Source organism: Pagrus pagrus (genome assembly GCF_965226575.1).
Source record: "Pagrus pagrus genome assembly, chromosome: 17".
In the NCBI taxonomy this organism is placed as follows: domain Eukaryota; kingdom Metazoa; phylum Chordata; class Actinopteri; order Spariformes; family Sparidae; genus Pagrus; species Pagrus pagrus.
Window position 1 is genome coordinate 10,630,637 of NC_140201.1, and position 24,707 is coordinate 10,655,343.

General features: G+C 45.0%; 4 protein-coding genes across 6 annotated transcripts; 2 read left to right on the forward strand and 2 right to left on the reverse strand.

The window, feature by feature from the left end:
* Window positions 1–1,439: 1,439 nt before the first annotated feature.
* On the forward strand, window positions 1,440–4,293 carry hax1 (HCLS1 associated protein X-1). Its single transcript, XM_084379296.1, has 7 exons — window positions 1,440–1,609; window positions 1,954–2,210; window positions 2,389–2,597; window positions 2,685–2,748; window positions 2,843–2,976; window positions 3,203–3,314; window positions 3,417–4,293. The coding sequence occupies exons 1-7, from the start codon at window positions 1,545–1,547 to the stop codon at window positions 3,488–3,490; spliced, it is 915 nt and encodes a 304-aa protein (XP_084235422.1). The 5' UTR covers window positions 1,440–1,544; the 3' UTR covers window positions 3,491–4,293.
* A 1,243-nt stretch (window positions 4,294–5,536) lies between these two features.
* aqp10b (aquaporin 10b) lies at window positions 5,537–8,676 on the forward strand. The gene is made up of 6 exons (XM_084379901.1): window positions 5,537–5,945; window positions 6,456–6,582; window positions 7,427–7,564; window positions 7,916–8,034; window positions 8,116–8,333; window positions 8,421–8,676. The coding sequence occupies exons 1-6, from the start codon at window positions 5,631–5,633 to the stop codon at window positions 8,626–8,628; spliced, it is 1,125 nt and encodes a 374-aa protein (XP_084236027.1). The 5' UTR covers window positions 5,537–5,630; the 3' UTR covers window positions 8,629–8,676.
* A 173-nt stretch (window positions 8,677–8,849) lies between these two features.
* On the reverse strand, window positions 8,850–18,424 carry znf687b (zinc finger protein 687b). 3 transcript variants are annotated; one of them, XM_084379900.1, is made up of 10 exons: window positions 18,244–18,424; window positions 15,189–17,534; window positions 13,989–14,251; window positions 13,712–13,896; window positions 12,675–12,851; window positions 12,426–12,588; window positions 11,765–12,121; window positions 11,428–11,528; window positions 10,999–11,086; window positions 8,850–10,769 (listed from the first exon to the last, which is right to left on the reverse strand). In XM_084379900.1, the coding sequence occupies exons 2-10, from the start codon at window positions 17,518–17,520 to the stop codon at window positions 10,161–10,163; spliced, it is 4,275 nt and encodes a 1,424-aa protein (XP_084236026.1). In that variant the 5' UTR covers window positions 17,521–17,534; window positions 18,244–18,424; the 3' UTR covers window positions 8,850–10,160. The 3 variants fall into 3 exon arrangements, with proteins under 3 accessions (XP_084236026.1, XP_084236024.1, XP_084236025.1); XM_084379898.1 differs by having other exon boundaries at window positions 13,989–14,284; XM_084379899.1 differs by lacking the exon at window positions 18,244–18,424 and adding an exon at window positions 17,947–18,215 and having other exon boundaries at window positions 13,989–14,284.
* A 143-nt stretch (window positions 18,425–18,567) lies between these two features.
* On the reverse strand, window positions 18,568–24,151 carry psmd4a (proteasome 26S subunit ubiquitin receptor, non-ATPase 4a). Its single transcript, XM_084379620.1, has 10 exons — window positions 24,044–24,151; window positions 23,272–23,412; window positions 23,022–23,136; window positions 22,780–22,866; window positions 22,558–22,626; window positions 22,215–22,430; window positions 20,854–20,962; window positions 20,598–20,729; window positions 20,431–20,483; window positions 18,568–19,109 (listed from the first exon to the last, which is right to left on the reverse strand). Exons 1-10 carry the CDS (start codon window positions 24,067–24,069, stop codon window positions 18,939–18,941), a joined length of 1,119 nt encoding a protein of 372 aa, XP_084235746.1. The 5' UTR covers window positions 24,070–24,151; the 3' UTR covers window positions 18,568–18,938.
* Between the last annotated feature and the right edge of the window lie 556 nt (window positions 24,152–24,707).

Below are 24,707 nucleotides of genomic sequence, written 5' to 3' on the forward strand. Positions count from 1 at the left end.
GCTGCTGAACAGACCAATGTCTGAGAATGTGACCTAAATACATAACATTACCACGCTGCCGTGTACATTTCCTGAAGAATTACCTGCCGAATATACATCTTCACATTTTGATTAGTCTCGTCAGCATTCTGCCACGCTGCCGCTCCTGACGAGAGATTAACATGTCCTGTTTTCACTCATGAGGGGTTGTAGCTGAAGCGTTAAATCATCAGACATGTAAAATGAAAAGCAGCACTTTGGGTGTCTAATCAGTATTCAAACAGCTGACAGGATGTCAAGAAAACAGATCAGCCCTATTTGGTGAAAAGTGGCTTGCATCCAGATGAACGCCTGTGTGTGTAAAGTCAAAGTGCCTGATTAAACCACTAAAGTCATTCGCTTCACAACTAAGCTCACATTAAATAGCTTCATTTTTTAGTGTTCAACATGTTATCCTGTGAAAAAAAAGTAAAAATTCAGAAATATTAAGCAAACTATATCTGGATAGTTCAATTCTGTGGTCCATTTGATACGATTATAGATGAAGATTTCATAGAAAACACAAAGTAAATTAATCTGATAAGTGGAATTAAATAAAATACACATCTTTCTCAACTTTCTAGACAACGTTGGCACTGAATGAAAATAAGTAGAAGAAGTAGGTGATTAGAGGGTGAGGGTGTGATCCCCTTATTAACCTGCCATTCATCCTCCATTACCTAGTAGCAGAGAGAGCTCAGGGGTCAGAGGGGTCGTTTAGTTGAACATGCAATCCAGTCGTTCAGACTCGTTCATCCTTCATCTGTGGAAGCCCAAGAAAAAAAATAAGATGAAGACTAAGTTTGATGGGGGGGGGGGGGAAATATATATATATATATATATATAAAAGTAAAAAAAATAATAGATAAAAAGTAGAAATTACAAGATAAAGACTCAAAATTATGAAGTAAAAAGTTAAAATGAGTTTGAAAAGTCTAAATTATAAAATAAATTCAGAATTATGAGCTACGACAAAATTATTAAAGTTGAAATTAGGGGAGATAAAAGTCTAAGCTCATGTTTTAAAAGCCATGACTTTCTATCCCATCATTATGTATTTTATCTCATAATTTGGCTTTTTATCTCACAATTATCATGTTTTATCTCACAACTTTGACTTTCTATCTCATATTTATGATTAAACATATACATTAGGTTTTTATTTTATATCGTGGCTCTTTTATCTTTAAGTGGCATCTCTGGACTTCCACATTCATCTGACTGATGTTTGTACAACAAACAAACAAATGTCATATTGTGTAATTGTAGGCTCCTTAATTATTGCTCCTTCACTGACAGCAGGAGTGTGATTTGTGCAAACCAGGCCATTACAAACGTGAAGTGTGCTGCGCTTCCCTTCTGTTATTTACGGTAAAGCAGCGTTACGACTGGTTGCGTCATTCTGGAGTTCCGGAACACTTTACGGCACTGTTGATAAACAGGCGTTCGTGTCACCCGGTGGGTGTGCGCTGCTTGTGTCTTTCACTTGTAGTTATGGTTTAGTTTTCAACAAACACTTTCGCTAAATGAGTGTTTTCGATTTATTTCGCGGGTTCTTCGGAGTCCCTGGAGGCCATTACCGTGGCCGAAGGTGAGTTAATGGAGTCGGAAAGTCAAGAGCACAGCTGTCGGTGAGCTAAACTATGCTAAGCTAAGCTAAGCTAACAGAAGTTGGCTAACTTCGCTCCTCAAGCTGTTGAGTTAGGTAACGACACAGCTTTGGGTAGAAGATTAGTGTTTCTCCACAGGGGGTCCCACTATTAGCAGCATGACGGGTCTATTTAGGCAAAGATTGACCTTTGGATTAACACGATTGAGTACTTTGACGTCTATAAACGTAACCGACTTGACTTTTCAGAGACCTCTAGCTAACCGAAAGTGAGAGTAGATGGTCTGTGTAGCTGCTTCAGTGACAACAACACTCCTCTGCTTCAGGGACCCCTTCTTTGATGCCATGACCCATGATGACGACGACGACGACGATGATGATGAAGAAGATGGTTTCCGCTATGATGGGTTCCGCGGGGAGCAGCAGGACCCCTTTGACAGCGCCTGGAGGTTCGGCTTCAGCTTCGGTCCAGACGGGATGAGGATCCAGGAGCCTCCTGGCTTTGGTCACGTCCTCAGGGAGATGGAGGAGATATTTACCCAGCTGGGCCGCTGGGACGGACAGCCAGAGTCTGGACACAGTGGTATGAAACCTGGCTCTCCTCCTGTCAGTTGTAGTGCTTTCTATGTGCATGTACTTCAAGAAGTTAAAGTAATAAGATCACCCAAAAATGTCACTATCTATTCACCCTCATGTCTTAATGGGTTAAAGTGGATTCTTGTTTGATTCCTGAATCAGTTCATGTCTCTGTCATTCTCCAGGTGTTCCCCTGCTGCCACCACCTCATGACAGAGCAGAGAGGGGTGCGAGGGGGCCCAGTGGGAACGCCCTGAGAGACTTCATGCTCAAATCCCCTGACTTTGACCAACGAGGACCCCAACCAGGGCCGTCTAGAGAGCCCAGAAACGATGGCCACCCTTCTCATGAGCCACCCAGCTCGCCATTCAACAGCTGGACTCCATTTTCAAAAGTAAATAAGATATTCCAACTTTCGCACTATATTTTCTCTGGCAACATGAAGTGTTACTGTATAATTTCTCTTACATATTCTTTGTAGTTTAATGATATCTGGAACAAGGGGCCACAGAGAGGTCCAGAGGAGGGGCCCAAAGAAGACAGAGGTAGGTGAGATTTTAATCCTTCAGGAAAGTGAAGCAGATTATTTCTTTTCCCTCCAGTGTGCCAACTAATTTCCTGATTTCCATCCTTTTCCAGATCTGGACTCTGCCGTGTCCGCTGGAGGCCTGGACCAGATTCTGACGCCACCTGCTGGTCAGGCACCGAACCAACCCAGGAGTCGATCGTTCTTCCAGTCTGTCACTGTCACCAAGGTGGTGAAACCTGATGGGGTGAGAGAAACGGTCTATCTAATATTAATATACTGTTACAGCAGGTTTTCAAGTGTTTTCGTGGACAAGTGACGTGGCCCAGTGGGTGTAACGTCACGTAATGCTGCGAGGGTCTGAGAAAACATCCTAAAAATCTTTGCACAGTTTAAATCTGTTTATATATTTAATTAAAATCTTCTTTTGCCAGTTTTGAATTTAAGTTATTCTCTGTTTTTATGCGTGTCAGACTGTGGAGGAGAGGCGAACAGTTAGAGACAGCCAAGGAAAAGATGAGACGACAGTGACCCGTTCAGGAGGTCCTGGGAGTCTGGAGGGACCAGACTATCAACCTGGACCAGGTCAGTCTATACAGAGTGGGTGTTTTCAAACTGTCCTGACAGGTTTGTAGTGTATTTTCATTTGCTTGATCTGTTTCTAATGCATTTTCGTTTCTATTTCAGGCGTTCAACATCCATTTTCGGACATGCGGGACGACGACTCGTTATTCTCTAAGTTCTTCGGAGGGTTTAGATAACATGTGACGTGACGTATGTCCTCTGGACTGCTTTGATTTTGTTCATTTCAGTCTGAGTGTTTCTCTAAAGCTGTGAGTTTGCATATTTGTAGGATTTAAATATGTGGACAGAACGCCTGCACGACCTACAATTGCCAAATGATTCAGATCTCTGGCCTGTTTTAAGATGACACCAACATTTTTCCAGCTGATCACTTTCCTTTAGAATAGAAGCTGCCAATCCCGACGACTAGTGATTTTGACAAATTGAGACACGTCAGGCACTACACAGTGCACAAATACATATTTTATTTTTGAATTGTCCTGTAGGATATGCTTGTATGGATGTGAGTGTGTGACATGTTAAATAAAGTCTTAATATATTTACAAAGTTGTTATTTGCCTCATGTTGTTGACCGCTGTAACACCAGACTTCTTCTTCTTCTTCTTCACTTCCCCCTTTCTTGAAAATGGGCCTCTGCAACGAACATGTCAGTGTGACCTCGGTCAGGTTTGTGGTTTCGGTGTGCTTCAGCAGAGATGTCTTTGATACAGAAAGAGTGATAATTCATCAACCATGATTAAAAAAAAAATCAACGTGCTCTTTCATGTGTGAAATATCAAAAGGTCTCAGCGCTGGTTGCTTCATGAGGGGAGGGGAGATCGTGGTATGTGGGAGTTTCCCTTTGAAAAACAGGCCGTACACTTCAGAGGGAACATTTTCATAAACACAGGAATATAAAATAGTGTTCTCTCTTGTGTTCTCAGTTTCAGAAGGTCAAGATGAACCTCCCTGCTCTTTCAACTCATTTTCTTTCTCTGTCCTAACTTAACAGATAATTCTGTTATGATCTGAAGCCTGACAGGTTTTTTTATCCAGCGATAGCTTTTTGATCTGTGCACTGTACCTGAATATGTTCAATAAACTCAACTCAATACAAAATGTGATACTTGCAAAGTTGCTTCTGACGTCCTGACTCTTTGCACTCATGTTACATTCTGGCCTCTGACGCTTTCATGCATGAATGATTAAATCACAAAGTAATTGTTTTATCAGTGTTTGTTGTTGAATCTTAAAGACGTGATAAATCATGTCAATATAACTCAGTTTGCAGTGATGTCATGGATCAACAGTATAAAAAGTTAAATCCTTTTGATTCTCAGAGAAACCAGACGGGTAAAAACACATTTTTTAACTAAATACGAGACGTTAGAAACACTTTTATCCAGATTTTAATCACAACTGCGACTTAAAAATACACGTGTCCTCACAGTGGTGTGTATATTCTGCATATTGGGCCTCCATGTTGTCGCTGGCACTTGTTGACGACCACTTTACTGATTATGTTGATGTATTTTAAATCAGGAGCTTCTTTAGGGTGACAGAAGGATGATCATCATTGTGTTGTTTTTATTGCAGTCCTGGCTCAGATGTCGTTCAGCTTCCCCTTCATTCATTCACATTCAGCAGGAGGGTTATCTGTCACAGGAAATTGGTGGGTTTGTTAACTTATTCTACGAGGCTTTGGACGATAAAAACAGAGATGAGATGTTACTACACTGTGCTTTGCTCCTCTTGTATTACTCTCTCTGATGGTCATTTATGGTCTCTCTACAAACATGTTATCTCCTCCGTGGTGTTAGTCATTTGCAGTTATTTACTCCACCGTTGGCACCGGCTGCAGTGTGTACAAATTTAATATGCATCTCATGTTAAATATACAGTATAACCTCTGCTTATCTGTCTCCCTCATGTCTGTTTGAGGAGTAATAACTCTTATCGGAGATCACACCGATGAACATACAAGCACAGGGTCCCAGCCGGAGAGATTTCCATCTCTTATCTGCTTTACTGTGCTGTGGTCATTTATACAGATGCAACGAGGCCCAACACAGCAAGTTGTTCCAGGTAGATGGAAATATTAACAGTGCTGTGAAGCAAGACAAACATTTATTCTGTTTAAAGTTGTGGACACGCATATCCTGTTTGTATTCAGAGAGCAAGAGAAGAAGAAATGTAAAAACCAATCAAACGAGAGGGACAATCAGAGTCAATTCCAATCAGGTGAAATCACAGCAAACCAGCCCAGTGAAGCAGTGCGAGCCCAGCTCTGTGCAGTGAAGAGTTTCTGACCATGCCTGCTGTGATTTAGGCATCAGGATGTCCTACAGCGTGAACTACTCTCCTCTCCTGCGTGCACACAGTCCACTGCCGCCTCCTCAGCCATGCCATAAAGCGTGTGACGTAGCCTACAGCTCCAGTATGAAAGGGCAAACTCTGCTCAGTAAGACGGACGGTGCAGTGCTGTGTGGGTCAGACCCATCTGATGACGGCGTCCCGCCTCTGAAAGCTGACCAGTGGCCGGACGGTGCAGAGGAAACCTCGGGGATGGAGAGGCTGCTGAGGAAGTGTCAGATCAGAAGCCAGCTGGTCAGGGAGTGTTTGGCTGAGTGCCTCGGAGTCTACGTCCTGATTGTGAGTATTTCTTTGACTTGATTTAGCTGCGTGAGGCACTTTGGTTCAGGCGGAGAGGGTACCCACATGTGTGTCACACTTTAAATGTGCTTCAATATTTAAAACGCCTTGAAAAACCTCCTGAAAACAATGCATTTCTTACTTTCCAAGGTGTTTGACATGGTTTCAGAAAATAAACACGCTCACTCTTTTGTTTTGAAGCAGTGAATCCACACAATGGATAACCAGAGGACTTTGGCCTGAGAAAAAAGACAGACAGACAGAATAAAAGGGGGAGGCTGGGTGAGGATAAAGAGGGAGGGTGGTGTGTTGCTCATCAGTGATTGGGATGTTTGTTTGAGTGTCTCACCTGTCAGGGCAATGAACATTTACAACACAAATCATAAAGCAGGTTCCTTGGAAATGAGGTTCATAAAAAAAAGATAATATGAAGGCCGCAGACTTGCTTACCTGAGCACAAAGTGTCAGTTATATTAAACTAACGCAGCTCTTCATCTCATGTACTTGCAGCTGTTTGGATGCGGCGCCGCTGCCCAGGTGACCACGAGCCAGGAGAAGAACGGGCATTACCTGTCCATCAATCTGGGTTTTGCTCTGGGAGTGACATTCGGGGTGTTTGTGTCCCGTGGAGTCTCAGGTGAGGGACTGTGTGAACATTTTTGGAGAGGTGACAGGGTAGAAAAAGCAAGTCCCCCCTTTGGTTTAATGTTTTCTTTGAACCTTAAAGGGGGACTGTGAAGTCTCGTGATTGCTTCAAGCGATGTCAGATCTCCAACAGTTTCAGGAGTGCAGCGCTAAATCAATGGAGCGCTCTTATAAAGGGACTTTTAATGTGCACCAATGAAAGCATTGGAAAAAAGATGACACAGAGACAGAGCTGTTGTCCTCTGTACATACGTAAAGTGCACCTTTAAGATCCTTGGTGCAGTTTTATATACATTTTTTTTCCATTTTCTGCACAATCATCATGAAAAATAGTGACAGAAATATATAATAGGGAACAAAGAAAGAAAACAGTACAGTGTGTAGGTGCATTTCTTTAGATATATTTCATGAACTGTCCCTTTAGTGAGTGAAGCAGACAGGTCAAGTATTCAAGAGGATAAAAACACTCCCTGATTATCTTGTGCCAGTTTGTCATTTATCTACGACATGAAGACGTTCTTCCTTGCAGCACATGTAAGGATATTGCCAGAGCAAGCACCATCAATAACTTCTGGACTCGGGAGCAATAAAGATTATCACGCTGATCCAACTAATTAACTTTGAACGTTATCGCCAAGGAAGAGCGACTTTCTTCCTCTTCTTCTACAACCACCAGTACAAAACTGAGAGACTCTTCATTTACCATCAGAAATGACAAAGAAAAGCAGCAAATATTTGACCATTTCTGGGAAAAATGAAACAAACAGAGATTTGACATTTTAGACTATGAACCGTTTAATTTCAGAGCTGAACTCCTGATTATTTCCCTCATTAAGGGGCCCATCTGAACCCGGCTGTGTCTCTGAGCTTGTGCGCTTTGGGCAGACATCCCTGGATGAAGCTACCTTTCTACGTCTTCTTCCAAGTGCTGGGAGCCTTTCTGGCAGCAGCCACCGTGGGTCTGCAGTACTACGGTGGGTTATAGACTTCATGTTTTCACTCACGTCTGCCTGTTTGTTTTGTTGGTTGGTTTGTCAGCAGGATTACACAAAAACTGCTGAACGGATTTTCACAAAACTTGGATGGAGGATGGGTCTCGGCCCAGAATAGACCCCAGTAACTTTTGGTGCAGTTTTCCTCACTTTGTTTAACATTGTGAGAGGGCTTTTTTCGACACTTTCTTTAATATCTCAGGAAATGACGCACATATCTTGATGACAAAGGAGCACAAAAAATATATATTTTCTTCAGACTTATGTCTTCATGTTTAATATGAATAAAAGTGATAATGAGACGTGTGTTTTTGTGTTTTTACATGTTTACAGATGCCATCCAGGCGTACAGCGGAGGTGAGCTGACAGTGACAGGTCCCACCGCCACAGCTGGCATATTCTCCACCTACCCAGCTGCCTACCTCAGTTTGTGGGGAGGTGTCGTGGACCAGGTCAGATACTGTAACAGCAGATGCTGCCATCGTTTTCACATTACCTTTCTGCACGTATGTGACGACTCCCCTGTTCTCCAGGTGGTGGGCACAGCTGCCCTGCTGCTGTGTGTCCTGGCTCTCGGGGACCAGAGGAACGGCTCCCTCCCTGACGGTCTCCAGCCTGTCCTGGTGGGAGCGGCGGTGCTGGTTATCGGCGTCTCCATGGGCTCCAACAGCGGCTACGCCCTCAACCCAGCCAGGGATATAGGACCTCGATTGTTCACGTACATCGCCGGCTGGGGAGTGGATGTTTTCAAGTTAGTAGCATCTGTATTCAAACCGTGTCATTTGCCCCACGTGAATGACTTTAAGCCTGACCGTATGTGACCCTGCTGTCGTTGCAGGGCTGGAGGTGGTTGGTGGTGGGTGCCCATAGTGGCTCCCTGTATCGGGGCGCTGCTGGGAACACTGATCTACATGCTGATGATTGAAGTGCACCATCCCAGTCTGTCTGAGCTCCAGACGTCATGTCAAGAGGCCACCGAGGGCAAGGCCGGGCTGGAGCTGGACGGGGTGGAGCCGCACTGTGAAAAACCCAGTACTAAAATGTAGTGGCCAGTTAAAGAAGCTGTCATTACACAGTAAAGGTTATTGATGGTGTGATATCCTCTGAGGCTGTCTTTGTTAATATCTGTGGAGTGTTTCCACCAAAAATAAATTGGTTCTGGACCCAAACAGTTGGTTCAAGATGGAAAACAAACCCCCAAACTGTTTTTTTTTTCTTCGAGGTTGGAAGAATCAACTCTGCACGAACGTGCCGCACAAGTCAATCGTCTCTTTTACACATTTATTTTCGAAACAGCACAAAAGTGTATGGCATTTTTAGCAAGCAGACCACAACCATGGAAAAGAAAATGACATGAAGTTTTCCACTATTGAGCTATATAAATATGATATCATGACATATAAAAGATACAAACAAAAAAAAATCCACTCATAGGCCATGAAGGCTGTTTTTGGAACATACAAAAGAAACGTGAATACAGCAAGCACTGATTCTGTCGATAAAAAAGAACCGTCTCAAAGAGATAAACATTTGTATTCATACACATTAAGACAACACGACCCCCGCGCTCACCCTCTGCTTTGTAATTACAATGTATAGCTACCTCTGAGGGGGCAAATCTTTTTTCTTTTAGACTTCAAATCGTTTGGAGAGAGAGAGAGAAAAAGAAAAAGGGAACAGTACAAGTACAAATACTATACGTATTCACATTATCATAGCAAGTTACTAAAACCAGAACGCTTTCTTTTAGTGTAATTATATGTATTTACATGGCAAAACTCGTACACATATACTACGGGCAGGAGGCCTGACCTCTCCTCTTGTTCTAGCTTAACGATTAACAACATCACACATTATTCACACTACACCGGCTACAGACCTCCAGTAACCTCGTCTCCTATAGTTTCTCGCCTCGCGTCTCCGTTGCACCTTTTCGTCTGGTAAGATTTGACGCAACCGACTCGCACAAATACCAACAGTAGTAATGTGTTTTTTTTCTCCGTATAAATAAATATCATAGCAACATAAAAATCAGTGTCAAATTCTCCAAACACTCCCCTTCATGCGTCAGACGTCTTGAGCTCTTGGCTGCGGATCACTTTTAACAGCATCGGGAGCTGTTAAAAGTGATCTAACGGCGCGAAAGTTAGCATGAGGCAAACGAGTATGAATATCATGAACGATGTGAAGTACAAAAATATCGGCACTACAGCTGTCGGAGTACAGTGGGAGGTGTTTGTATTAAGTGTTACATGATAAAACAGGCAGGTGGCTACAGTCAGTGCAGAGTGACACTGAAATGGAAGGACAAGACATATTTTTAGACACAGTATGGCTGATATATAAATGCTTTACTCGAGAGCCTTTCCACCCAAGAGTCTATCACAGGTGTGTTTAGTTAAGTGACCAGTAACGTGATCAAACATGCAATTACAATTGCACAGAAGAGGTGCCATACATAGAGTAAAACTGTTCGTGGTGGCTAGAACCCTGCGCAGGAAGCAGCTCTGTTTCATCTCAGGATCAACATTCATATTCTACAGCCTCCGTCGACTCCTCGTTCCCCGCCCTCCTCCCTCTACTGCGGCTTGTCCGTTTTGTGTGCGGTGAGGAAGGCCATGCCGTGGGTCCTGAAGTGGGTGTTGAGGTCCGAGGCCTTGTCGAAACGCCGGCCGCACACCTTGCAGCCCAGATTCCCCTCTCCGTCCTCGCCCAGCGCCTGAGGGGAGGCGGCGGGCGAGCCGTCGGGAGAGCCGTGGGCCCGCGGGGTGCTGCGGTCGGCGTCGCTCTGGGTGTCCCGCACGCGGTGGGTGATGAAGCGGTGCCTGCTGAGAGAGCCGGCCGACGCGAAGCAGACGCCGCACTGCAGGCACTGAAAGGAGGCGGTGTCGGCCCGGTGCTGGGGGATGTGGCGCTGAAACTCCGCCCCGTCCTCGGTGGAGAAGCCGCAGGGGACGCAACGGAAAACGTTTTCGTCCTCGTCCAGCTCGTTGGGCGCCGACGATGACGACGCGATGGACGCCCTGGTTCTCTTTGCGGGACCTGCACCCTCCTCGCCGTCCTCGGTGGCATTTTCTTCCTCGTCTCCTGTCCTGCCTCCAGGAGGTCCACTCTCGCCATCTTGTTCTGAGGAGCTGCCCGGTCCTTCTCCTCCTGTGGCTGCACGCTTCCTGGTCATCGGGGGACCCTGAAGAAGAGAATGCAGGCCAGACACAGGGAATTTATATCTTGATAAACACTTCAGAAACTCCAGATAATTAATAAACAAAAAATATGTATTACTTCTGTAGCTTGTACACTCAAAAGCAAACAAACAACATAAATTCTTCTATTCTGTGTCCACTAAATGCCCTAAACCTGCTTAGAAACACTGTTTTACATGAGGTTGTTTATGTTACTACACCACCTCCACTCACCTGTCCCTCCGGGGTTCTGTGATGGAGCCGAACATGCTTATCCAGCAAGAACCGACTGCCAAAGGTGCGTTTGCCTTCTGTGCAATATCTGGAGAATAATTAAGCAGAGTTAAATCACTTCATCCTGCACTTAAATCATACCAGATTATAGACATCCCCAGCCTAATTAAAGCAACATTATGTAACTTTTCTACCTTAAAATAACAACTTCAAAAAAAGAAAGTAGGAATTATTAAAGATTTTTAACGCTGACACATGACCGATATAAGCCAGTACAGCTGATTTATCTGTCTAACATGCCTGAATAGCAGATCAACAAAGGAAATCTTTTTTATTTTTAGCAAAAAAAATTATCAATCATAGTTGTGGGTCAGTTTGAATCTGTCAAACTGTAACAACATGTATTCGATGAAAGTTTAAGGGACTCACTGGCAGTGGAAGACTCTCTTGTTGCCCTCGTGAATGACACGCTCGTGACGTCTCAGGCTGGAGGACGTGCTGAACGTGCCTCCACAAATACGACACGGGAACTTTGGAATTTGAAGAACACACAGACACACACAGAGAGGCAGAGGGAGATAAGATAAAAAGATATTAAGTGTCAGTCGATTGCACTGCAGTATGGACAGGAAATTAACAACAGCCGCCCTCCAAACACAGGCTGTTCTTTTTCTTGTTTGCCTCCACGATCAGAGGTCGTTTTTACATCCACAACATATAAGTAGTCGGTTAACTTAAAGTAAATAATAGAGGAAGCATGTCACACCTTGCCGTGCTCCAACTTCACGTGACCCAGATAGTCATCGTTGTCAGTGAAGGTGGTCTGACACTGGGGGCAGGTCCACTCCGTCTGGGCAGGGGGTTGAGAGCTGCCGCCCGCAGAGTTCGAGTGACTCCCCGGAGCCGCGTAGTCCTCGTCAGCATCGTCGTCGTCGTCATCTTCCTCTTCTTCTTCCTCCTCCTCTTGTTCCCGCCCCCAGTCCTCTCCGTCGGAGTTGTCAGCTTTACCGGAGGATTTGGATTTGAGTCCAGAGGGACCGGATGTGTTGGCCGGGGCTGAGGCGGGGTTCGAGGCGTCGGACTGAGACTCTGTCTGTTTGGCTGACGGTCCTCTGTGAGCCGTCTGAGAGGGACGGCAGCAAACAGAGCATTAAAATCAATTAAGTTACCGTTAGAAAATACCAATTACAAGGTGATCTGAATCAAAGACACTTATTTCTGTCACTAATTTAACGACTGTACTTAGTAAGGAACTTATGACAAGGTCACCGAGAGGGAACCTTGCTAAGGCCGATACAAGAGTTTGCTTTATGCCTTTGTTGACACCACATTCACCGTTTGAAAGCAATGAATGGGCAACACATAAAGGCAGAGCGGCTAGTTCAGCTTAACATCTACAGTCTTTGACCTCTGCATAGAAAACAGACCTTGATATGCTCCATCATCGATCCTTTCTGGGCGTAGAGCTTGGTGCAGTCAGGACACTTGAACACATGCACTTTTTGCTTGGCTAAATGAGTGTCAAAGTGCATGTACAGCAGGGGCTTCTGGGTAAAAACCGTATCACACATCACACACTTGTAGATCATTCTGCAAAAAGAGAACAATACATTTATATTTTAGAGATCTGTCATACGATGTGGGTGTAAAAGTGCTCCACGTCCGCTTCGACGTACTTGGCCTGTCCTCCGGTCAGCACTGGGTGCTGGGTGCTGATGTGGCTCTGGGCGCTGGGGGAAGACTTGAAGGCCATGGGGCAGCTGGGGCACTTGTGGAAGACCTCGCAATGAGCAGTCTGAATGTGGGATTTGATGGAGTTCAACCCTCCGAATACGACCTGGCAGCTCGAGCACCTGGAGGAGATCATAATACACAGCGTGATGAGTTCAAGTGTAAACCGACAGCGGGATCATAAACTCACGAGGGAAATGTTTACTGAGGTAATATATCATCTGAGATGTAGGGTCATTTTCTCATAAACTGAAATACAATCCGACTTCCTTTAGAAACCAGAGGAGTCGCCCCCTGCTGGCCAAATGTTCAAATGAAAAGCTTTCTAAGATCTTTCCTGATTTACATCCTAATTGTAACAGATGCAAAACACATACAAAACACTTTTTTCACACCTTCTGGACATTTTCAGTAACTTTATTTTGTTCACTTTTATCATCACCACTACGATTACGATTATTATGATTTGTATTAATCTTGGAAAAGGTGAGTTTTTCCTTTTTTTCCCTGTGTGTTGGCTGAAACAGCATTGTTGATGCAATTTTCTGTGCACAATTTTGTATTACGTGTAAAAGCGATAAAAACACACACTACAAAGCCTTTTCTGTATTGTAAAATATAGATTTTAAGTGCTTAAATGCTGACACGAAACAAAGAGTGGTTTGTTGAGCATGCCTTCCAGTTGTTGACAATAAATCCAAATGCAGATTTCCGTAACAGCAGTTGTATTAATTGAAGATCTGCAATTATTTACTTCCTTAAATGGAGAAAATGAATGGAAACTAAGGCCTTTGAACGAGCTGTTGGTCATGATAACTACGGAAAAGAAAGATCCTTTTTAAAGCATTCAAGCTTACCCTACTAAATTTCATTTATGTTTGCTCCTCCCCCCCGGTCAAATCAAGGCCCAGACATCAGTTGACACTAAATTATTGTCAGCATTCGTTGGAAAAGATGATAAATCTTAAAGATGTCTTCACACCTGTATCCAATGCGCCTGGCGAAATGCAGACAGGCCTCCTCCAGGTGGGTCTGGAAGCTCGCCTGCCTGGCGATGCCGCCACACTCGGGACAAACGTGAGGCGCTCTGTGTTTATGAATCCTCTGGTGGGCGGACACGGCACAGGAGTTAGGCAGCATCATGGGAGGCGAGCATTGCGTACATGTCTGAAACAGAAGGACAAAGGAAAAACAAACAAAATCAGACCTGACCAGCGTGATGTGACGGCAGGAACGAGCAGTAAGAAACACAGACTCACCGAGTTGGGAGCACCTCTGATCTGCTGGAAGTGGGTGACCAGCTCGGCCTTGCCGGAGAATTGTGTTTGGCACTCTGGACATTTGAAGTTGCTGTACTGCAGCCCCTCCGCCTTCTTGCAAGGCAGAGGCATCAGCGCCTGGGGGCCCTGAGGTGCGCGTCGGACCGGTCGAGGCTGAGGCGCCGATGGAGCCGAAGCGTCCTTCATCGGGCTGGAGTTGGCAGAGACGGCGGAGCCCCCGGTCGTGGTGGAGGGAGAGGAGACTGGGGGAGAGGAGGACGAAGGGGAGAGCAGGCCTGGTCAGCCACAGGTGGAAATCAGAAGAAACAAATGGAAAACAGTCAATGGAGATGAATCACAGATGAATGATCTGAGTGAGGGTTTGTTTGGCGAATATATTTTTGGTGTTATTTAATGGCTCTTGACTTTAAAATAAATAATCATGCATGATGTAAAGCTGTAATGAGTCAATCACCAGCATTTATTTAAATAAATAAATTGCCTGGTACCAGCTCCTCATGTTTGAGAATTTAGTTTTTTTTTTTTCGTCTTTTACGATAATAAACTGAATCTCTTTGGGTTTCAGTCGGCCAAAAAAAGACCTTATCTCGGGCTCTGATTTTCTGATATTTTACAGACATAGTAATTGGCAGATTGCAGCCATATAATGACGTAAACATCACTGACTGTTGACTCCAAAAGCACTGAACACACATTATTCAGCACTTGTTCTAGGTCCGCAAAGTTTCATTAGTTAATCATTTAAATCAATCGGTAATTTAAATATCATCTGTTTCTTCGTCCTCAGAATGTGAGAAAAGTATGTTTGTTTTTTTTATTATTGTGAATTAATGGACCTTTAAATGAATAAATAGTTAAAGGGGCACTATGTTGTTTTGGAAAAAATAAATTCAAACTCAGAAATCTAATATCTACAATAATAACATGGTAATAATACGAACTCAGAAACATTTTTTCCACCATAACTGAATAAACAAGCTGTTCTCAGAGGATAATAAGGTCCCAGATCACTGTTTGAAGCTTAAAAGGTGGCAGGGTCCGCCAATGTAAAACAAATTAAAACAGTATGAGATGGTGTTGTCCTTTAAGGTCCCTTTGTTTATTCAGTCATGAAAACAAAGAGTTTGTTTGATTTGTTATTAGCAAACCAATAACTCAAATAGCTGTAGCCCCACTCACCACCAATAGGTGTAATGTCCTGCTGTCCAATCATCTGCTCCACTGTGACGGGCCTCATGACGAGGTGCGAGCACTGCATGACCAGCCCACGCTCCTTATGCTCCCTGGCATGCAGCAGCAGGCTGCACTTGTTGAAGAAGGCCAGCCTCTTTGCACAGTGGTTGCAGGTGACCTCGATGCGGAGTGATCGCCGGTCATAGTGGCGAGCCAGGCTGCGCTCCAGGGCGAAAGCGTCTCCGCACTCCAGGCACCGGTACCCCGTGGCTGGGAGTGGGAGACCCCACTCAGGGGGAGGAGGTGCAGAGAGGTCGGGCTTGTAGCTCGGCAAAAGGTTCTTACTGTTCAGGATTTTGTTAAAAGCCTCCACCAGGCTTGACTGGCTGCGGGAGATCACGGCACCTGTGCTGTTGACGATGGAGGCGGGTTTGTTTGCCTGGAGTGTGCCGCCTATGATGGTGCTGCTGCCTCCGTTAGCCGTCTTAGTAGTCGTGCGGACGCTGATCCCACCAGCAGCGACGGAGAACTTGGGAGAGGATGCCACAGAGGGAGTTGCAGGGAGGGCAGCAGATTTAGTGATGCTAACGGCAGTGGCAGAAACCTTGGCCTTGTCCGACGCTGCCATCTTGTTCTGAACCTTTGTGGCGGCAGCGAGCATGACGGTGCTGGCTGCCAGTGTAGACACGGGCAGAGCATTGAGAGCACTTACTTTCTGGGAAGATGTTGTCATGTGACCAGAAGCGTCGAGTTTTTGGGCCTTGCTTCCCAACACCTTACGTTCAGTTTGAGCTTTAGGGTCCAAACCTTTCCCTGCGGCACCACCTTTAGGCGCAACCCTTGTGACAGTTCTGGTGATTCCACCTGTGGAGGTTTTAATTGTTTTTATTCTGACTTTAAGGGGTCGGGATGGAGCTCCAGACGCAGCAGGTGCAGCAGCAACACCTGCCTCTCCTCCGTCAGTGGACTGAGGTTTAGGCTTGCCGTCATCGACCTCCATCTTCTCCTCACTTGTTCTCGCATTTTCTCCCTTGTCAGCTTTGCCGTCATTGACCCTCTCAAGCCCATTCCCGACTTCCATCTCTTCCTCCTCCTCTTTGGGCTCACGCAGTTCAGAAGGAGGTGGCGTGGAGGCGACAGCAGGGCTGGAGCACCTCTTAGATGCAGTTGATTTTGGCATCTCTGGTTCAGGACTCTCTGGCGAGTCTCTCTCCTCTATGACGTGCTCCGGATGCCTGTCCTCCAGCTGGGGACTCTCAGTTGAACCAGACTGGGGTGTTGATGAAGTCAGAGATGCACCTGACGGAGTGTCTCCCGGTTTAGGGTGAGATGCAGTAGAGGATGTGGGCTGGGTCGAGACGGAGTCAGACTTGTAACGTCGGCTCAGCTGAGTGCAAGTCGGGGAGTCCGGGTTCTCTTGGATCACCAGTGGACTCCCCAAATCAGGGTCAGAATCATCCTCCTCCATCTGCTGGTGCTGAAATCCAGCAGGGCCACCTTTGGGAGCCCCGTTAAAAGGCTGAGATGAGTGCAGCGGGTGTGATGAAAGGGCAGAAGGTGGAGTGGGAAGCAGAGGCTTGGAGGGCGGAAAGAAAGGCGAGGCTAGTCCGACGGCTCCCCCTGCAGCCAGAGGAGACGACCCGGCTGACAGAGAAGAGGACGACGGTAACGATGCTTTGACTCCATCCGCCCTCTCTTGGCCCGTATCCTGCTGCTGCTGGTGCTGCTGCTGTAGAAGCTGCATCTTCCTCGCCCGGCCCACTGGATCTCCAGACCCCTGCGCCACAAGCGGTTTAAGTCTGTTGAAAATATTCCCGCCCTGCTTGTGAGACTTGGCTGCACCAGCACCAGCACCAGCTGCTTCTGAGGACACTTTAGGGGTGTTCATTGACCACGGCGCTCCGTTAGACTGGGTCTGACTGAGGGGAAGGGGTGTGGAGACGCCAGACGCCCCAAACCCATTGTGGTTAAGAGCCTCGGATTCAGCCATTCCAGGGGCACACGCTCCCAGTCTGGGACCCACATCCACCCCTGCGATCACATCGATAGGGTCCTGATCTGTGTCTCCATCGCCCCCATCGTTGGTCTCAAGGCGCACTTTGTTCTTCACGATCACACTAACAATCGAGGTGTCCGCCTGGGGGTCTGAGGGGCTCGGCGGTCTCAAGGATGACCCGACACCCACCACGGTATCCGACTTTCCCAGAGGTGCCCCAGCAGCTCCATGGGGTCCCTCTGCCTCATCTGGGGCAGACTGGATGGCCTCTTTGGCATCTATGTCAGGAATGTCAAAAGCTGCCAACAGGTCATCAAAATCTGGGGTCTTCATGTCCCCCATACCGGGATTAACTCCTGTGAAAACATGAATTCATAGGCATGACAGCAAGAAGGCAGCAGGACACACCACTCTGTTGTTGTGCATCAGCTCTAGCTCTGCATGCTAGCATAAAACCTGCCACAAAATCTAAACACGGAAAATATTAAAAACGTTCAAAAGGTCGTTATATTCTCGGTCACGAAATTTACTGCATGCACCTTCCTTTCAGCTCAAACTGACAGGCTACAGCTGATTAGCTTCATATCAGGGGGAAGCTAGCTAAGCAACAAGGATCCTGTGCTAGCGTTAGCCAGCTAGCGCGATGCTAGCGATGCCGTTTCTGCAACCAAACCCTCCTCTGGTAACAGGTTCAGCACTAATTTGCTATGAATGGGAAACACTGCTTCGCTACTGCTTTTAATGCATGCCAAGCTTTGCAGTAGTGACCATTTGAGAAACGGGTCAACCGGGTGGGGAGAAGCGAGCTCGGTTATCCGCAGCTAGCGATAGTCCTTTTCCCGACTGAGGCTGGCGTTAGCTGGCCGCTGAGCTCCAGCCAAGACAGAGAGGGGTCATTTAGCTAACTAGCTAGCGGTTCGCCATTAAAAAGCAAACTGGAGCGGTTTGCCGAGGTATGGTTTGACAGCCATAGCAACCCGGTGATCGTAGGGTCGACGATGTCACAGAAGAGGCCGGTTGGGATGGGGATTTTCGTTTAATATTTCATGTATTTTGATTGTTTACCTGGATATGCGATTCCCGACTATCCTAGCTCGTTTTCAGCTGAAAATGCTGCGCTTCCCGTCACATGACCCGGGACATCCTATCAGGCTGAGATAGCGCTGGAAAAATGCATGGAGGATGCCGCAAGCGACACGTATATTTCTCCCCACTGTGCAATGACATAAAGCATTAATAAATGTCCCGACCAGACTATTTCCAGCGTCCCGTGGAGCCATATGAAGCCGGGACAGCGACCTCTGCATCACACCTGTTTTGTCCCCCCCCCCCCCCCCCCCTCTACACACAGCAGTGTCAGGAATATGAGAAACACACCAAAAGGCAGCATATTTACACACAGCTTTTATTGCAAAAAAACACAAAGACATGACAGGAGTGTGGCTAAATGTTAAGTGTGAGAGCCTGTCATCATAAATTCTCCTCTCTTTCTTTTCAGAGGTCGATATACCGTGCAGAGAAAATGAAAAGTGAGGAAACGCAAGAGGCGATTTGAGAGTAAATCCTTTTACATTTTTGGGGATGATCAATTCGTGTTACTTCAGATTTTATACTAAATAGTTATTCTGTTGGTGCTTTGTTATTAGACGTCAGGGTGCTGTCTCATGCTGGGCTGTCAGCGATGCGTCAGCAATCTTTTTGCGTTGTTAAAGTAATCCTGCATTAGTCAGCAATTGTTCTTGGGTTTGTCTCTTTGTTCCTCATTTCTTCTTCTCTTCGTCCTTTTTGCCGTCTGGCTTGTTTCCCGTCTGGGAGGCCAGGGAGCCCATGGCGTTGCGGATGGCCTCGTTGTTCGGGTCGACGCCAGGCAGGTTCTCCAGGACGCTCTGAAGGAACTCTGGGTCTTGCATCACATCGTAGTCGTCTTCCTCCTATTCAGTTACAATAGAGGAGACAGTCGATTAGGATGGACGAGTTCTTTATCTAAGTGGTTTTAATGAGGCTCTATGTGACAATTTTCAGCAATTAACATCTTAATCACTTTCTTATTGGTAATGTAATGTAACGTGACGTGAAAAATGAGACCGTCCCCGTCTCTCTCAGTCGCTCATACAAGCCTGTGGACGATGTGTTGAAGGTGCTTAATGCTGCTGGACTGTGGGTTTCTTTGTGAAGGACTTGGGTCAGATTTTCCATGCACAGTCTTGAGTGTCTCTCAACCTCCGCTAACACAGAGCAACAGTAGCTAACGTCTGTTAAGAAATGGAGTCTGCCAACATAAACTAACAACCGACTTCCAGCACAACACAGAAGTTCAACAGAGCCCCTTTAAGATCCAATTAGTCCACGATGTGTGCCACATGTGATGAGCTGCTGCTTCCAGGAGGATTTTTTCCAGAGTTTTCTTTTTATGGCATTCACAGTTTCACGAGACTCTCCTGTATAATTTAACATCACTAAAAAGGTAGGCATGGGACAATGTAAAAATTTCATGTCATGATTATCCTGTCCCAAATAAGTGCCATTTGCAGCTGCGTTTGTGGCGACCAAAACAGGTAAGCCAAAATAACATATCCAACTGGTGTTTGTGTCTAAACCTAACCAGAGCATAAGCACAGGACTGAGACGAGAGAGAAATAGAAAACTGAACCTAAACAAATGTAAAGTTGCAACATAAAGAAACGTAAAGCATGAACTACTCAAGTATGCCTAAGACTCTTAAAATGTTAAACATAGTTTTTGTGAAAGTAAAGGTGATTTAACATTTTTGTTGGTGACACAGTGGACAAAAAAGATGTGTGGTCCTGTTGTGGAAACTCAAAATAAATCAGGAAATAAATTTACCATGATCAACGTATCCCGAGTGTTTATATCGCGATCAGATCTTTGACCCTTTCAACCCTAACTACAGGTCTGTGTTGTGATCGTCAGTTTTAATTATTTCAACTTTCTTTGTGAGAAATCCTGTGTGGATCCTGGGAATAAATGTATGTTTGGGTTTCATCTTTGGTGTGTCTTTATCTTCCACTTAAAATTAGCAGCACATGCAACAGGATTTAACTATCAGTAAGTCTATAGCTTCCTTTAATTTTCTAACACGGTGGTTTATTTGTTTGTAGGACTAATTAAAGTGGGAGCATTTCACATCCGTTCAGGCCTGCCAACAATGTCACTGTCCGTCAAACATAACTCCTCCTCTTTGTAAATAAACAACATTACAGTTTCATTTGAAGCAACCGTATGAAGACTCACCTTGGCTGATTCTGCCGTGTCCATCGGAGCTCCTGTGTCCATTTCTCCATACTCTGTTCACAGAACAAGTGACACGAACTTTTCTTAACAGACACACCAGCAAATATGAGAGTGACCACAGCTTGTAGTAAGAGCATAAATGTGCTTGATTATCAAACTGAACTCACCTCCTCCAGCAAGAGACATCTGCATGGCGTAAGCGATCTGCTCCTCCTCCGTCATGCTGCTGAAGTCAGGAAGCACAGCAGCACCGCTCTCAGGCTGAGACACTGACATCTTCAGTAAGGCCTCCTCTGATTCTGTGACAAGATCAGTCGAAAGTGAGTAAGGGACCAATAATTATCACTCTGTCAAATCCTAACAATTATTATAATCAGCGCTGTCACATAAGTGAAAGCCAGTATTTGTCGATCCTGCAGTTACCGTCTGCGCTGGGTGTGGGCACGCCGGCCTCGGCTGCAGAAGCAGCAGCAGCTCTGCGGGCCTCCTCCTCCTGCCTCTGTCGCTGCTCCTCCATTGATACACGCAAGGCCTAAAGGAACGCACAAACAGCACAGTGAGAAGACAAAGGGCAGTGCCTACAACTCTCAAGTGCTACCTTTTATTTTATTCTGATAAAACCACAGAGCACCAACATGTGGGAGGATGGGGAGGTGTAGTCTGAAGCGGCCGGATACAAGGACAAAATTCAGAAAGGCAATGCAGGGGATATTTCTCATCAAGGTTCATCCAAAGCACAATACTGCACATAACATCCACTGCAGCCTCAAGCAGAAGCAATAGAAATGAACTATCTCAAGGTTTTTACATTATTGGCCTGCTTCAAGGATGCCTACAGCCTATTATCATCTGTATCAAGCCCTCTCTTTACCGCAGTGACATTTTAGACTAGAGAAGTCACACATTCTTTGATTGTTGTCATTTTAAATACCTTACTTAGTAGCATCACATTGGCTTTCAACTTAAGGATTAGTGATTTCTAACCTACACTGGTTATAAAGAGCTGATACACATGTATTTACTTATGTGCACAGTATCTCTCACACACACTGCTGTTTTCTAAGGATGGGTATGGTTCACATTTTAAGTACCAGTGCCAAACTACCTTTTTTTCAGTACTTTACTCTTTCTGTAACAGCATAAATGTCATTTCAGATAAGTCACCAAATACTACTGACAGGGAGGAAGCTGTTCAAAGACTTGGAAGCAGATCAGAATATCAGCACAGTATGGGACTAGATTAAAAATATAGTAAATAGTAAACAGCAGATGGCAGCAATACGCTGTACATTGTCTGTTATGTTGTTGTCACTACAGAAAAGCTTGCGTACTGTAATATTTCCTTTTGGACACACTAAAATTAAAAAGAGCATGTTGGTAATGAATCCATACGTAGCCAGTGGCAGAGTTCTGGGTAGTAAAACTGTGATGATAAGCCCATTTAACTCCAACAACTTCTCCAGCTAGCTAATTAATTACATTAACATGTTAATGAAGTTGTCGATGCCACATAAATCATGTTGGAGGGTTCAACTCTGCATGCAAGAGAGCAATACTGGCTTCAGGCGTGCTAATGTCAGAAGGGGATCTGGCTCTCAGGCTATAAAACACTGTGCACTCTTGAGTTTTTAGATATACTTTATGTTTGACCAGATGTTTCCTCAGGTTTTTCCTTTTTTGGTACCATCATAACAAATACGAACACTTGCTATAAAAAGAACCCTGAAGGTTCTTTCTCAAATTGCGGTTTATTTTTGCTGGCATTATGCATTTATGTTGCTTACCAGGGCTAGCTCAGGATCAGCACTGGGATCCACACCAAACTCAAAGTCACTGGCACCAAGACCCATCATGGAGCCTCCTTCACCAGCCAGGATGGGAGAGGAGAGCAGCGCATCAGCCAGACTGGGTCCTGGAGGGACAGTGACCAGATGGGATCCTGTCCCCTCCTTCCCGTTCAAAGTATTTATAAAAGCAGTCAGCTTCTCTGTGTTCACCTCCTGGATAAACAGTTGGAGACAGAGGGCGAAGTCAATTTACAGATGGGAAGGAGTTTCAGATGTGGAAATCGAGAAAACAAATCAGACTTTCAGCAGTATGACGGAAGATAAACTGAGAGTTCCTCACCTCCTCTCCAAAGTTAATGATATCCACATTCACTTTCTCTTTTTTCAAGCGCTTTGCCATCTTGACGAGCTGCAGAATCAGCAGGTTTGGACCGAAGCAGGAAGAAAAAGCACAGACACACATTGACAACAGAAGAGTGTGTTAAACCCACGATATTGGCAGGAAAACAACATTTCTCTCTGTGGGATTGGCACAAAATGTAATATAAGACTTTAAACTTACATCTTTTTCATTATCCTCCACTGGACTCCCAACAAAGGCAATGATCCTCATCTTGTGATTTTTCCCTTGTCTGTGTTTTAGGGCCAGCTGCGCAGAAAAAACATAACAAAATATAGACACTCAAAAAAACCTCTGCTGCAGAAAGCAAAACCTCTCATTTAACAATCAAGTAATGACTGCGTAGAATCCCTCTTTTAAGTTCGAAACAAATGATTTAAACTAGAAACATCAAAGTTACACACATGAGCCACTCTGATGCCTGTGCAGAAGCAGATCTTTCCTTTGGGCTGGACTGCATGGAGTTTGGACAGGATGCGGCCAGAGTCTGGTGTCAGTGTGGTCAGGACCTCACAGTTACTGCATGAAAACAAAGGTCAACATCCACGGTGGGAATTTAGCAACCACGTACAACAAAGCTACTTGCACTATTAAGTGCTGTGGGAGTGATGTGAGGGGTTATTACGACTGTTAAATGAAGGGAGAAGAGCTTACTTTGCCATAGTGATGAGGCCCACGTTGTTTTCTGGATTGGTTCGTGTTTTGGAGTGGCAAACGATGTTGACAGCATCTTGCTGAGCCTGTAGCCTTGTTGGTAGAAAGTCTCCATTTCTCATATATTCACTGTTGTCCACACTGAGGGGAACACATCAGTTTAACGTGGCTGTTAAACAGTACTTAGCTAGGTTTACTAGCCGGCTAACATTAGCAATTGACGTGTCATTCCCATATCAAGTGTTAGGCCCAACTAGTTGCTAATTTAGTTAAGACATCAACATTTCTCTTCAACATTGGCCCCCTTTGAAAATGCCTGTCTTATCCACCGAGTAAGTAGCTGTTTAATAGCTGCCATTGCAATATAACGCTACGTAAAACCAGCATTAGCATCGCTTGCTAACGTTAGCACTATGTAACACCGCATATTCCGCTGGTGGAAACAAACAACTCATCGGTGTTGTCAGTCAGTCCTTTCGATAAAACACACATAATTGTACAGAACAACATTCGTGGATGTGTTCGTATGTGCCAAAGTTGAACAAAATACTTTTTTTAAACACCGCAAATCTGCGCTAACTTTAGCCATCATGACTCAGCCTGTCGATCCTGTGCTAGCTGTCAACGGTCAATTATCAGCACAGTTAACGGCCACATTTCCTCTAAATTCCGGCCTGTGAACGACCTGAGCCTGTAACTATTTACCACGTCTTCTTGTGATCAACTAACTGATTGACAACTACTTAAAAAAAGACAATTGTAGAGTTCTTACCAGACCATAGTACTTTCGAGCACCATTTTGGAAACTTCTTGTTGCTTTCTGTTGTAATCGTACAAGCTCACACGCTATTGGACGAAGACTGAACAAAGCGGAACGTGATTGGTCCGATGCGACCTGGAATTTTACTGACGATCGGAGCAGAGTTTGATAGAAAAATCTGAAGATACACTTTTTCCAATCGAAACTATCAATTAATCTTCGTCAGCAGAGGGAATCTGCTTTCGTGGAGACAGTTCAGAATCTATAGACTGTTTTTTCCATATACACCTGAACTCTAGAAAGTCTTTATTGCTTTTTCTGGAGCTTTCAAATGTGTGTATGTCTACTTTGGGCTGCATACATATATATAGGTATAGGTAGTCTATAATTTACTTTTACTTGCACTTTTGATACTGTAGTTCATTTAAGTTTATTTGATATCAGACACTTTAAGACATTTACTCAAGTACTATTTGAATTTAATCAAAGAAATATTTTAACATGATATCTTTACTTTTACTCAAGTATGACTTTTGGGTACTTTTTTTTTTTTTTGGCCTTTGTATGGCCCCATCGACAGGACAGCTCCAGAGACGACAGGAAACAGGACGAGAGAGAGGGGAAGCGACACCCAACAAAGGGCCCCAGGCCGGATCCCAGCCCCGACTTTTGGGTA